The sequence below is a fragment of the Halichoerus grypus genome, chromosome 6, assembly GCF_964656455.1.
Source record: "Halichoerus grypus chromosome 6, mHalGry1.hap1.1, whole genome shotgun sequence".
Taxonomy (NCBI): Eukaryota; Metazoa; Chordata; class Mammalia; order Carnivora; family Phocidae; genus Halichoerus; species Halichoerus grypus.
The window spans coordinates 170,298,235-170,310,547 of NC_135717.1; the positions used below are offsets into that span (position 1 = coordinate 170,298,235).

A 12,313-nucleotide genomic window follows, 5' to 3' on the forward strand; every position below is an offset into this window, starting at 1 on the left:
CTAGGGATAATGTTCTTGCCCTTTAGAAATTCAGTTTTGCAAGAGATATAGGCATGTATATGAATGTGCTCTGACAGATGCTGTGCACATAAGGGAGAGAATGTCAAAGAGATTCGGGACTATCAGTTGGAGACCCTGAATCACCTGTAGGAACATGGCACCCTTTCTGATGAGTTTGAGTCTAATTTGTAATGGGCCCTAAAACTGAAATAAAAGAAACGGGCCCAGCCATGCCAACTCATCTAGCTATTTGTCCAAGACCACAAAATTAGTTAGATTTGAGTGAAGGGTATTTTAAGCCATGATTGCCGCAAGTAAAGAGTATTAAGTATACATTTCTTGTACCATCTTTGGCCTAAAATAACTCTGAAACAGATGAAAAAAAGGATAAACTTCTCAGTTCCTGTCCCAGATTAATGAACACAACTAGTTCAGTTCTCAGGTCCTTCCTATGTGCTCCGTTGACAGCGTGCAGCAGAAGAGAGAACAGCATGAGCAGGATGGGGATAACATCATTCATTCATTCAATCATTCATTCAACAATATAGTATTAAGAACACGGATTCTAGAGTCAAAACATCTAGTTAATAATCTTGGCTCTGCCACTAACTGTGTGAACTAGCTATTCAATCTCTTTGTATCTTACTTTCCTCATCAGTAAAATGGGGCCAATACTGCAACCTGTCTCAAAGGGTTATTATGAAGATTAAATGAGTTAATACATGCAAAGTGTTTAGAAGAGTCTTTGTCATGTAGTTAAATGCTATAAACTTGTTTGCTAATATAGGGGGTCCAAAAAGTTGGGGAATACAGAATAAACTTATTCTTAAACAGTATGTTGGTTACATTTTAAATTAATATGTTCAATGTTTTTCTATAGATTCTAGACACTGTTTCAGGTAAAGTACCTCTAAATTTAAAGCAATGTGTTCAATTGTCAACCTAAAAAAACCCAAAACTATAATACAATAGAGTGTCCCCAAGATCTGGAAACACAATGAAAATCATGTATTTATTGTAAATTTTTTCAGTTTAATAATTAGACTCATTGCTTTAAATTTACTTTATCTGAAAAGCTGTCTGGAGGTTGAAGAAAAGCATACTGAGAACCTTATTTGAAATGTTAACTAACAAACTATTTGAAAACAAGTTTCTCCTGTTCTCCAAGTTTTCCGAATTGTTTTCTCAACCTTTCCCCCCTATAGTCCAGTTGCCTCCCCTTAGCCGTGGGGAATACTTTCCAAGACCCCTAGTGGATACCTGAAACTGTGGATAGTATCAAACCCTATATGTGTTTTTTTCCTACACATGCATACCTACAATGACGTTTAATTTCTGAATTAAGCACAGTAACAGATTAACAACAATAAAATAGAACAATTATAACAATATACCATAATAAAAGTTATTATAGAATGGGGTCTCTCTCTCAAAATATCTTATTGTACTCTACTCACCTTTCTTCATGTGATGATGTGAGATAATACAATGTCTATGTGATGAGATGAAATGAAGTGAATGGCGCAGGCATTGCGATATGGCACTAGGCCCTACCAACCTTCTGAACAATATGTCAGAAGGTGGATCATCTGCTTCTGGACCATGGTTGACCACAGGTAACTGAAATTGTGGAAATCAAAACCACAGATAAGGGGAGACTACTAAAATACTTCTATTAATTATGGGGCAGGCACTGTGTGATAGGCACTGTTGTAATGTTGGAGATAGAACATGGACAAAGCAGACATAAAATAACCCTGCCCTCATGAAACTTACATTCTAGTAGGAAGAGATAGAAAACAAATAAATAATAAAATAAAATATGCCCTATGTCAGAGAAGAAAAACTATGAAGAAAAATAAAGCAGAAGGTGGCTAGGGTATATCAGTGCAAAGAGAGGGATAGGGCTGATTTTTCATAAATAGGGTAGATATAAAGGGCCTCACTAATAAGATGACTTTCCCAGCAGAGAGCTGAAGTATGTGAGAAAGCAGTGCAGGTATCTGGGGATGAGCACTCTAGGCAGAGTAAAAACCAATCAAGGAAACAAAAAAAAAAATCTTTTTTCTATAATTTCTTTTGCTTTTATCTTTTTTCTTTGTCTCTTCTTCTTCTTCTTTTTTTTTTTTTTCTTTGTCTCTTCTTGATAACCTGTATCTCAGGTAGGATCCAGCTATAGATTACTTGGATCACTGCAATTTCTCTCTCATTAATTTCTCAGTATAAACTTCACTCTCTTTTTTTCTCTTCTGATCCAATAAAATCATTCTCATTGAGTAGCTTTTCAATGATCACATTTCTTACCTCAAGCCTCCTGCTTTTTTTATGACTTCTACTCAATAAAAATTTACTGATGTCTTGTATGTACCAAGGCCTGATGGTAAAAAGATGATTATCATATGACATAAACCATTCAGAATCTAGTCAAGGATATATCTGTACATATATATGTACATGTATACACACACATGCACACATATATGACATACACATATACATCAAATGGATATACTGTAAAAAACACACACTGATATTATTAATGAAGTGCTGCAGCAATTAATTCTGCCCAGTGAGGAAAAGAAGAGATAGCTGGAGATATAGAGGAAAAGACCTCTGAGCTAGGATTTGATGACTAAGTAGGAACTCAACAAACATATAGCAAGAAACGACTATTATAAGGAAGAAGAAACATCTTAAGCATCAACACAGAGAGGTGGAAGCAAATAATACATTAGTAATGCTAGACGTAATGTATTAGATTGAAGACTAAGGAAATAAGAGTAGAAAGGTCAATTGGGAATATGCTAAGGAGCCTGACTTTAACCTGAAAGCCAGTGGTTCCCAAATTATTTTGACCGCATACCCGATCAGTAACAAATTTTTGTGCATGCATCCACCCCCAATATATATATACATTTGCTTATGTATAAATTAAATTATGCCAAGAGCTACTATTCTAATATGTTACACTCATTAGAAAACAAACACAAAAAGATAAATGCATGAAAGATAAAAATGAAATAAGTAATATTCTTCTTGTCCTCTTGGTGCTACCAAATCATCAGGAGTATTTACAAAGTCCAAGATAGTGTACTTGCACTTACTTCTTTGATCCTAAGCTCAACTGTTAGGAAATCTGAAAGACCGTGAGTTTAAGCATATCCAAATATACCATACTTCGTACATATAAAAGTTATAAATGCATAAATAAGCTTGTTTGTTTATAATTTTATACTTATCTATTTTATCTCTCAAAATAGCTCATAAACTCTTTAGAGCAGGAGCTGATCCTCTCTTTCCACTTAAAAATCATCAAAGTACTTAGTACAGTGATAAAATAGCTGCTCTGTAAAGTAAAAAAATGATTATATTCCATTCACTATCATCCAAAATATTATGCCTTTTTTTTAAAACCTAATTCTTGGGGATGCAAAATCTTAATTAGTATTTTATTTTAATTTTTAATAATAAATTTAATCCTCATGGAGGTTGATGCCTTTACAATTTCTAGACTAAGAAGCACAGCATGATCAAAACCCAAGAAGATTTTCTCCAATTTCATCATTAAACCTCAAACCTGGGGCGCCTGGGTGGCTCAGTCGGTTAAGCAACTGATTCTTGATTTCAGCTCAGGTCATGATCTCGGGGTCATGATATCAAGCCCTGTGTCGGGCTCCACACTCAGTGTGGAGTCTGCTTGAGATTCTCTGCCTCTCCCTCTGCCCCTCCCCCTTGCTCATGCTCTCTCACGCATGCACGCTCTCTCTCTCTAAAAAAAAAGATAAAAATCTTTAAACCTCAAACCTGACCTTAAGTAAACAGTTCAAAAATAAAGAGGCTAACTCTGGAAAACAGTATGGAGGTTCCTCAAAAAGTTGAAAATAGAGCTACCATATGATCCAGCAATTGCACTACTGGGTATTTACCCCAAAGATACAAAAGTAGGGACCCGAAAGGCTACACGCACCCCGATGTTTATAGCAGCAATGTCCACAATAGCCAAACTGTGGAAAGAGCCAAGATGTCCATCAACAGATGAATGGATAAAGAAGATGTGGTATATATATACAATGGAATATTATGCAGCCATCAAAAGGAATAAGATCTTGCCATTTGCAACGACGTGGATGGAACTGGAGGGTATTATGCTGAGCGAAATAAGTCAAACAGAGAAAGACATGTATCATATGACCTCACTGATATGAGGAATTCTTAATCTCAGGAAACAAACTGAGGGTTGCTGGAGTGGGGGGTGGGGTGGGAGGGATGGGGTGACTGGGTGATGGACACTGGGGAGGGTATGTGTTCTGGTAAGCACTGTGAATTGTGCAAGACTGTTGAATCTCAGATCTGTACCTCTGAAACAAATAATGCAATATATGTTAAGAAAGAAAAAAAGAAGAAGAAGAATGTAGCAGGAGGGGAAGAATGAAGGGGGGGAAATCGGAGGGGGAGAAGAACTATGAGAGACAATGGACTCTGAAAAACAAACTGAGGGTTCTAGAGGGGAGGGGGTTGGGAGGATGTGTTAGCCTGGTGATGGGTATTGAGGAGGGCACGTTCTGCATGGAGCACTGGGTGTTGTGCACAAACAATGAATCATGGAACACTATATCTAAAACTAATGATGTAATGTATGGGGATTAACATAACAATAAAAAAATTGAAAAAAAAAAATAAAGAGGCTATACATCATGACCAAGTGAGATTTATGCTAGGGATGCAAGGCTGGTGCCCATATGGAAATCAATCAATGTAATACACCAGATTAATAGAATAAAGGGGGGAAACACATAATCATCTCAATAGATGCAGAAAAAGCATTTGACAAAAGTCAATAGCCTTTCCTCATAAAAACACTCAACAAACTAGGCATAGAACTCCAACAACCTTATGATAAAAAACATCTATAAAAACCTACACCTAACATCATACCTAATGGTGAAAGACTGAAAGCTTTCTTCTTAAGATCAGGAACAAGACAAGAATGTCTGCTCTCACCACTTCTATTCAACATTGTACAGGAGGTTTTAGGCAGGGAAATTAAGCAAAAAGAGAAATAAAAGACATCCATATTGGAAAGGAAAAGTAAAACTTATCTCTATTTGCAGATGACATGATCTTGCATGTAGGAAATCCTAAGGAATCTTAAAAAAAAAGAAACGAGTTCAGCAAGTAGTAGGACACAAGACCAATATACAAAAATAACTTGGTCAGTTGTATTTCTATACATTAGCAATGAATAATCTGAAAATGGAATTAAGAAAACAATTCCACTTACAATAGCGTCAGAGAATAAAATACTTACAAATAAATTTACCAAAAGAAATGTTAAGACTTGTGCACTGAAAACTACAAAACATGTATGAAAAAAATGAAAGAAGACCCTAAATAAAAGGGAAGACATCTTGTGTTCTTGGATTGGAGGAACGGATGTTGTTAAGATGGCAATATTCTCAAAATTGATCTACAGATTCAGTGCAATCTCAATCAAAATTCTAGTTGTGTTTTTTACAGAAATTGACAAGCTAATGCTAAACTTGATATGGAAATGCATGAGACCCAGAAAGGCCACAACAATATTGAAAAAGGACAAAGCTGGAGGACTCAACTTTATTTTGAAATTTACTACAAAGCTACAGTAATCAAAATTGTGTGGAACATAAGGATAGACACAGAGATCAGGAGCACAGAAATGGGAGTACAGAAATAAACCCTTACATCTATGGTCAACTGATTTTCATAAGGCTGCCAATATAATTCAATGAGGGAAAGAATAGTCTTTTCAGCAAGTAGTTGTGGGACAACTGGATATCCACATGCAAAAGAATGAGGTTGGACCTCTACCTCACACCATACACAAAAATTAACTCAAAATGGATCTAAGATCTATATGGAAGAGCTAAAACTATAAAACTCTTTTTTTTTTTTTTTTAAAGATTTTATTTATTTATTTAACAGAGAGAGACATAGCGAGAGCAGGAACACAAGCAGGGGGAGTGGGAGAGGGAGAAGCAGGCTTCCCGCAGAGCAGGGAGCCCGATGTGGGACTCGATCCCAGGACCCTGGGATCATGACCTGAGCCGAAGGCAGACGCTTAACGACTGAGCCACCCAGGCGCCCCTAAAACTATAAAACTCTTAAGAAAAAAAAAACATAGGTATGAATCTTCATGAACTTAGATTAGGCAGTGATTTCTTACATATGACACTTAAAGCATAAGCACCAAAGGAAAAATTGATAAATTGGACTTCATGAAAATTTAATAAGAAAATAAAAAGACACCCTATAGAATGGGAGAAGATATTTACAAATCACCCATCTGGTAGGGGTCTTGTATCCAGAATACATAAATTCTTAAAACTCAACAATTAAAAAAAAAAAAAAACAGTTAAAAATGGACAAAGGATTTCTACAGACATTTCTCCAAAGATCTATAAATGGGCAACAAGGGCATATAAAGATACTCAACATCATTAGTCTTTAGGGAAATGTGAATTGAAACCACATGAGATACTACTTTTCACATTCAGTAGAATGGCTATAATCAGAAAGATGGACAATAACAAGTGTTGACAAGGATGTGGAAAAACAGGAACCCTCTTACATCCTTGGTAAGAATGTAAGATGGTGCAGCCGCTGAGGAAAACAAGTTACTGGTCCCTCAAAAAACCAAACATAGACTTGCCATTTGATCCAGCAATTTCACTCTTAAATATACACCCAAAGGAATTGAAAGCAGAGACTCAAACTGACACTTGGATGTTTTCATTCATTGCAGCAATATTCACAATAGCCAAAAGGTGAAAACAACCTAAGAATCCACCAACTGATGAATAGATAAACAAAATGTGGTATGTTTATACAATGGAATGTTGTACAACTATAAAAGGAATGACATTTTGATACATCCCACAACACATGAACTGGAGGACATTATGGTATGTGAAATAAGCCAGACAGAATAGGGCAAATACTATATGATTCCACTTATGTGAGGTACCCAGAATAGGCAAATGTACAGAGACATAAAGTAGATAAGAGGTTAGCAGGAGAGTCATTGCTTAATGGTTATGGAGTTTCTGTCTGGGGTGATGAAAAGTTTTGGAAACAGTGGTGATAGTTGTGCAACATTGTGAATGGAATCAATGCCACTGAACCGCACATTTAAAATGACAAATTTTGTTATTTACATTTTATCACAATTTTAAAAAATTAATAATATACCTAAAGCCACAGGATTGTATACTTTATTTTTTTTTTATTTTTATTTTTTTAAAGATTTTATTTATTTATTTGACAGAGAGAGACACAGCGAGAGCAGGAACACAAGCAGGGGGAGTGGGAGAGGGAGAAGCAGGCTTCCTGCCGAGCAGGGAGCTCGATGTGGGACTCGATCCCAGGACCCTGGGATCATGACCTGAGCCGAAGGCAGACGCTTAACGACTGAGCCACCCAGGCGCCCAGGATCGTATACTTTAAATGGGTGAACTGTATGGTATGTTGAATTGTATCACAATAAATTTGATTTTTAAAACATGAAGAAAAAAAAGAAAGGCACTCTGGGGCTATAAAAGGACATGGGAGAATCTTAAATGCATACTGTCAAGGAAAGAAACGAGTCTGAAAAAGCTTCATATTGTATGATTCCAACTATACAACATTCTGGAAAAGGCAAAACAATAAGGACAATAAAAAGATCCGTGGTTGCCAAGGGTTCTAGGCAGGGGAGAAAAAACCAACAGGTGGAGCACAGAGCATTCTCAAGGCAGTGAAACCATTCTGTATGATACTGGAATGGTACCTACATGACAAGCATTTTTCAAAACCCACAGAACTGGAGAACACAAAGAGTGAGCCTTAAGGGAAACAAAGGACTTTAACGTATTAACACTGGTTTGTCAACTGTAACAAATGCACCACACTAATGCAAGATGTTAATAGGAGAAACAACGCGTGGATAGAGAAGGGTTATGTGGGACCTCTGTTCTTTCTGTGTAATTTTTCTGTAAACCTAAAACTGCTCTTTAAAAAGTCTATTCTAAAAATGTATACTTAACACAAAGACTGCACTGAATTTTATCCTCTTCTCATGATTCATAAGACTATTCACTTTAAGCACAGATTATAATTTTACATTAGACGAGGAGGAAGTGCTGATTCTTTTAGCATTGTAGATCTCAGACACTACCAAATCATCTCAGTTCAGTATTCCACACACCCTTCCCCTACTTCACCTCCTCCTCCACCCCCGACAAGATTATTTTATGACCTAAATTCTTGTATTCATATAAGTACTTCCATCTAGATAGTCTTTGAAGATTCTATAGTCTTTGGAAACACTTCCTTACACTTATGACTGAATTCCAGTCTAATTATAATTACGAATTACAGTGACATTATTATACCAAGCCGCCATGCCTCCTGTTTTATTCACTTTGTTCATTTTCTATGAGGTATCATTTTATCAGGAACCTTGGTATGTTAGTTTTACACATCTTTTTGGGGGAAAAAAATTGTTCTCGAAGGCCCTCAAGAGTCAACACAAAGGGAAACTATAGCTGTCCCAGAAGAAAGATGGCCAACACATTTAAGAAGAACTTTTCCCCAGCTCCTGGTTTAAAATGATCCCCTCCCAAACCTCTAATCTTTATTGGCACACTGTATGCATTTCTTTTACCTTGGTCTTTTCCAGCTTCATCTATGTGTTGAAAATCTTTTAGTGTTTGAAGGTTACAGAACCCCTCTCTGCAATGCTGAATAACTTTCTTTGATCCATTCTTGATGAGATAATCCATTAGCGTAAGGGATTTATACACATGGCGCCAGTTCTTCCCGTGATCATCGAGTCTCTGCCATAGCATATTCATAATCTCTGACAGAGAAATTGTGTTGAAGGTCAGGTCACTGATATCTAACATCAGAGAACTAGAAGGACCCCAAGGGTCATTAGAAGTTGCTTCTCTGACTTTTATTTCGGCATCTGAGTAATTTTTCACGAAGTTTTTCACTTGCCTCCTGAATGCCATAGGTAAGACAAGTTTGAAGGTGAGATGCGGATGAGAGCAATGGAATAGGAGTTAATATAATTGGTTTATAAAACTCTTGAGAGGTAATTGATCCCCAGTTCTGCTGCTCCCAAACACAAATGATTAATCTCCATTTTGACAAGGCATCAATTTCCTGCAAAGCAAAGCACAAAATATATGTAAGTTAAACACTTTTCGAAATGTCTATAGAAGACCAAGTCAGTCTGAAAAATCTAGGTTTACTTATAAATCAGCCCCTCACTTACATCAGCCAGAATTGAGGGCACTATCTAAATTCTCCTAGCATCAGTATGGGAAAATCTCTCATAAGGGATCGGCCTATATTACTTAAATAAATATAGATGGTCTTCCTAGTCCTAAAAGTTTCTGCAGAAAATAACATTCAACCTCTTTGGCCAGGAATAAAATAATTTTAAAGCATTACAGGACAGTGGGCAAGTTAGGAGAAGAAAATGGGACTTGCACTCTGACATCTCATGCTTAAGATTTGTTGTCATGTATAAAAATAGTATGTCCTGAAGGTAATGAGGATGGTAACATCTGAGTCTTGGAGTCAGCAAGTGACCCTAAGGTTGTATTCTTAGAACTACAAGTCACTAGAATCAGATCTAAATACGTTCTGCTTTCTTGTTAATCTGAAAGTAGGGAGGGTTGTCAACTATAACACAAGTAGTTGGACCACAGCAGACTCCACATCTAACTCATGGTACCCTTGGCCAGTATTTTAGTCCTGGTAAGGTTAGTAAGTTCAAGGAAAAGGTTAAATTACTTTCTTTACTGGGCCTTAGAAAAGTATGCGTTTAAGGAGTAAACAATGTCAATAGCAGGATTCAAATTGGGTAACAATTTCCCTAAAACCTGGAGTAATCAGCATGTTATCTGCCACATTCCAAAACAAGTGTACACAAAGAGAGGCCCATTTAGGTTGATACAAAATACACTGAAACCTAAAGGAGGTCCGCAGCCCCCAAACCTTAAATGATGCTTATGAATGATCAATTCATAGTTCATATGAAACCATTCCCTTCCTTCTTTTTCATTGCTTCGAATTAAGGTGGGTCAGTTAGTTTGCAATTTCCCTGGTGATTCACCCCTGATAGCCACCAAGAGAGTGCACTAAATTGATTTCAAGCCCTGACAAGCATCCAGGCCCAATGAAGCCTTGATGATCTATAATCAGAGTTTACTAGAGAAACTGCACGCACAAAAATGACAGACATTAAAATCCATAACAAATTTGTCTTGTTTTCAGTTTTGTTTCTCTTCTTTGACCTTCGCAATTCCTAGCTCAAGTTTGATTAATTTCTGTGTGTGTTTTTAAGGAAGACATAAATTTTCAGAAGCAAACTAAATGAGCTATCCTTTCTTTTTCAAAAAATAAGAGAAGAGGTAATTAACCTTTTTTTTTTTGTAAAAGTACAACACATCCTCAAATGAGCAAGATGGAAAATGTATCAGTTTAATTAACATTTCTCAGAAAGAGACTATCATCAACACTAGGAAGAAAAAGAGAAGTTGTGTGTTTTTACAATTTTCTGATTTTCTCTCTTGTTTGCACTTCAAACACAGGCATTTTTATCTGATTCATTCCTGCAGCGAAAACCAGATTTATCATGTGTTTCAATAAGCCATTAAAATTTTCAATCATGAGGGTTTTCTTTTTCTATTGTCCTTTTTTCCCTTCTACCAAGCTCACGCAATGCAGAGATGCACTGTGACACTGGCTTAGAGCAACAAATATTGATCTGTTTCCTCACAAGTCTATTAGGAAATATTAGGAAAAAAAAAACCTGTTAGGATCATAACCTGCTGGAATTAAACAACAGTCACCAAAACGCTATTTTTTTTTTTTTCTTTTTTGGTGAGCTAACTATCTATATTTGGAGAGACAAAATCCTAATTTTTAGGTTTTCCTATATTCTCTATCTTGTATTTAAAAAATTTTCTACCCCAGGAAAGTATCAAATAATAGGCTTCAATCCACTAGGGTAGTTTAAAATGGATGTGCTTAACATCATACTGAAATTAAATACATTCCCAACCATTAGAAAAACCATGAAGCACAAAGTCTGGATGACTGAATTAATACCATTTACAAATACACAGTACTTTGTGACATGACCACAGAATATGTAAGACACCATTCTACTATTGTTATCTTTTCAGATTAACAAGGAGTTCGATTGGTGTTAGTTGTAAATTATACGTTGGTTTTCTGTGTTTTAGACATGTGACTATATACAAATGTTGTTTACTCATACCATCAGAAACTTGAGATTGTAATTACAGTATATGACATCTGAAACAAAAGTGGTGCCCAAGTGAGTAAATTTTCACACCTGAATCTTAGTTGTCCGGCTACCCAAATCCCTAGAATACTTAGAAACAGAGGCAAGGTAAGATATTCCATGTCACCAATCTGGGTCACCTCCTCTAAGAGGCCTTCAGCTAGCATACTAGCTACTTAGATCTTCCCAACATATTCTTTCTGTCCCGATTTATTTCCTTCATGGCACTTACCATGATCTGTACCTGTGTATTTGTCATTTGCTTTCTTCACCACCAGACCAGAAACTCCATGACAGCACGAACCATGACCATCTTATTTACAAGGCAGTATAATCTTATTGCCTAGTAAGTACCTAGAACATAGTAGGTACTCAAGAAACAGGTGTTCAGTGAATGCCCAAATGACTGAATGAATCTGCTTAGGATACACCTGCATTGATTCTACAGCTTTGGATTATAAACATGACATTTTAAAAACATATTCCAGCCTTGCAACTGTCAAGTAAAATTCTAGAGTTTGGAGTAATTATTTTCAAATCAATCAATCTATATTTCTTGAGTATCTACCATTTGTACCGCTTTGTGGATGACATAAGAAATATAAAACATGATTCCGACATTCAAAAACCAGTGTTTGGGGGCTGGTGGCGGCGCCCGGCGGGCCTCCTCCATCACGAGCCAAAAACCAGTGTTTGATTAAGGAGCTTTCTCCCTTAAATAATTCCAAAATAAACACATAATGAGGTAGAAAAGGTCTCTTGGTTTCCTTTTTAGGCTTACTCACTTCCACAATACTTTGGCAAAGGCTGTTTCCTCCCCCCAACTTTACCTTAATCATAACAGGAAATCATTTAAGTTATCAAGTGACATTGTGGAATTCAAACTCAAGGTTTTTTTTTTTCAGACTTCTGAAGGGTAACACAGTGCCTATACCATATGTTACATGATACCCACAGTAAGGTGTGGGGCCACTC

General features: G+C 36.6%; 1 protein-coding gene across 1 annotated transcript in view; it reads right to left on the bottom strand.

Annotated features, from left to right (window-relative positions):
• The window catches only part of ENTHD1 (ENTH domain containing 1), a 105,815-nt gene extending 96,775 nt beyond the window's left edge, over window positions 1-9,040 (bottom strand). Inside the window, exon 1 of the mRNA XM_036078579.2 lies at window positions 8,681-9,040. Coding sequence (XP_035934472.1) covers window positions 8,681-9,029 — 349 coding nt within the window. The 5' untranslated portion in view covers window positions 9,030-9,040. The remainder of the gene's footprint in view (window positions 1-8,680) is intronic.
• Between the last annotated feature and the right edge of the window lie 3,273 nt (window positions 9,041-12,313).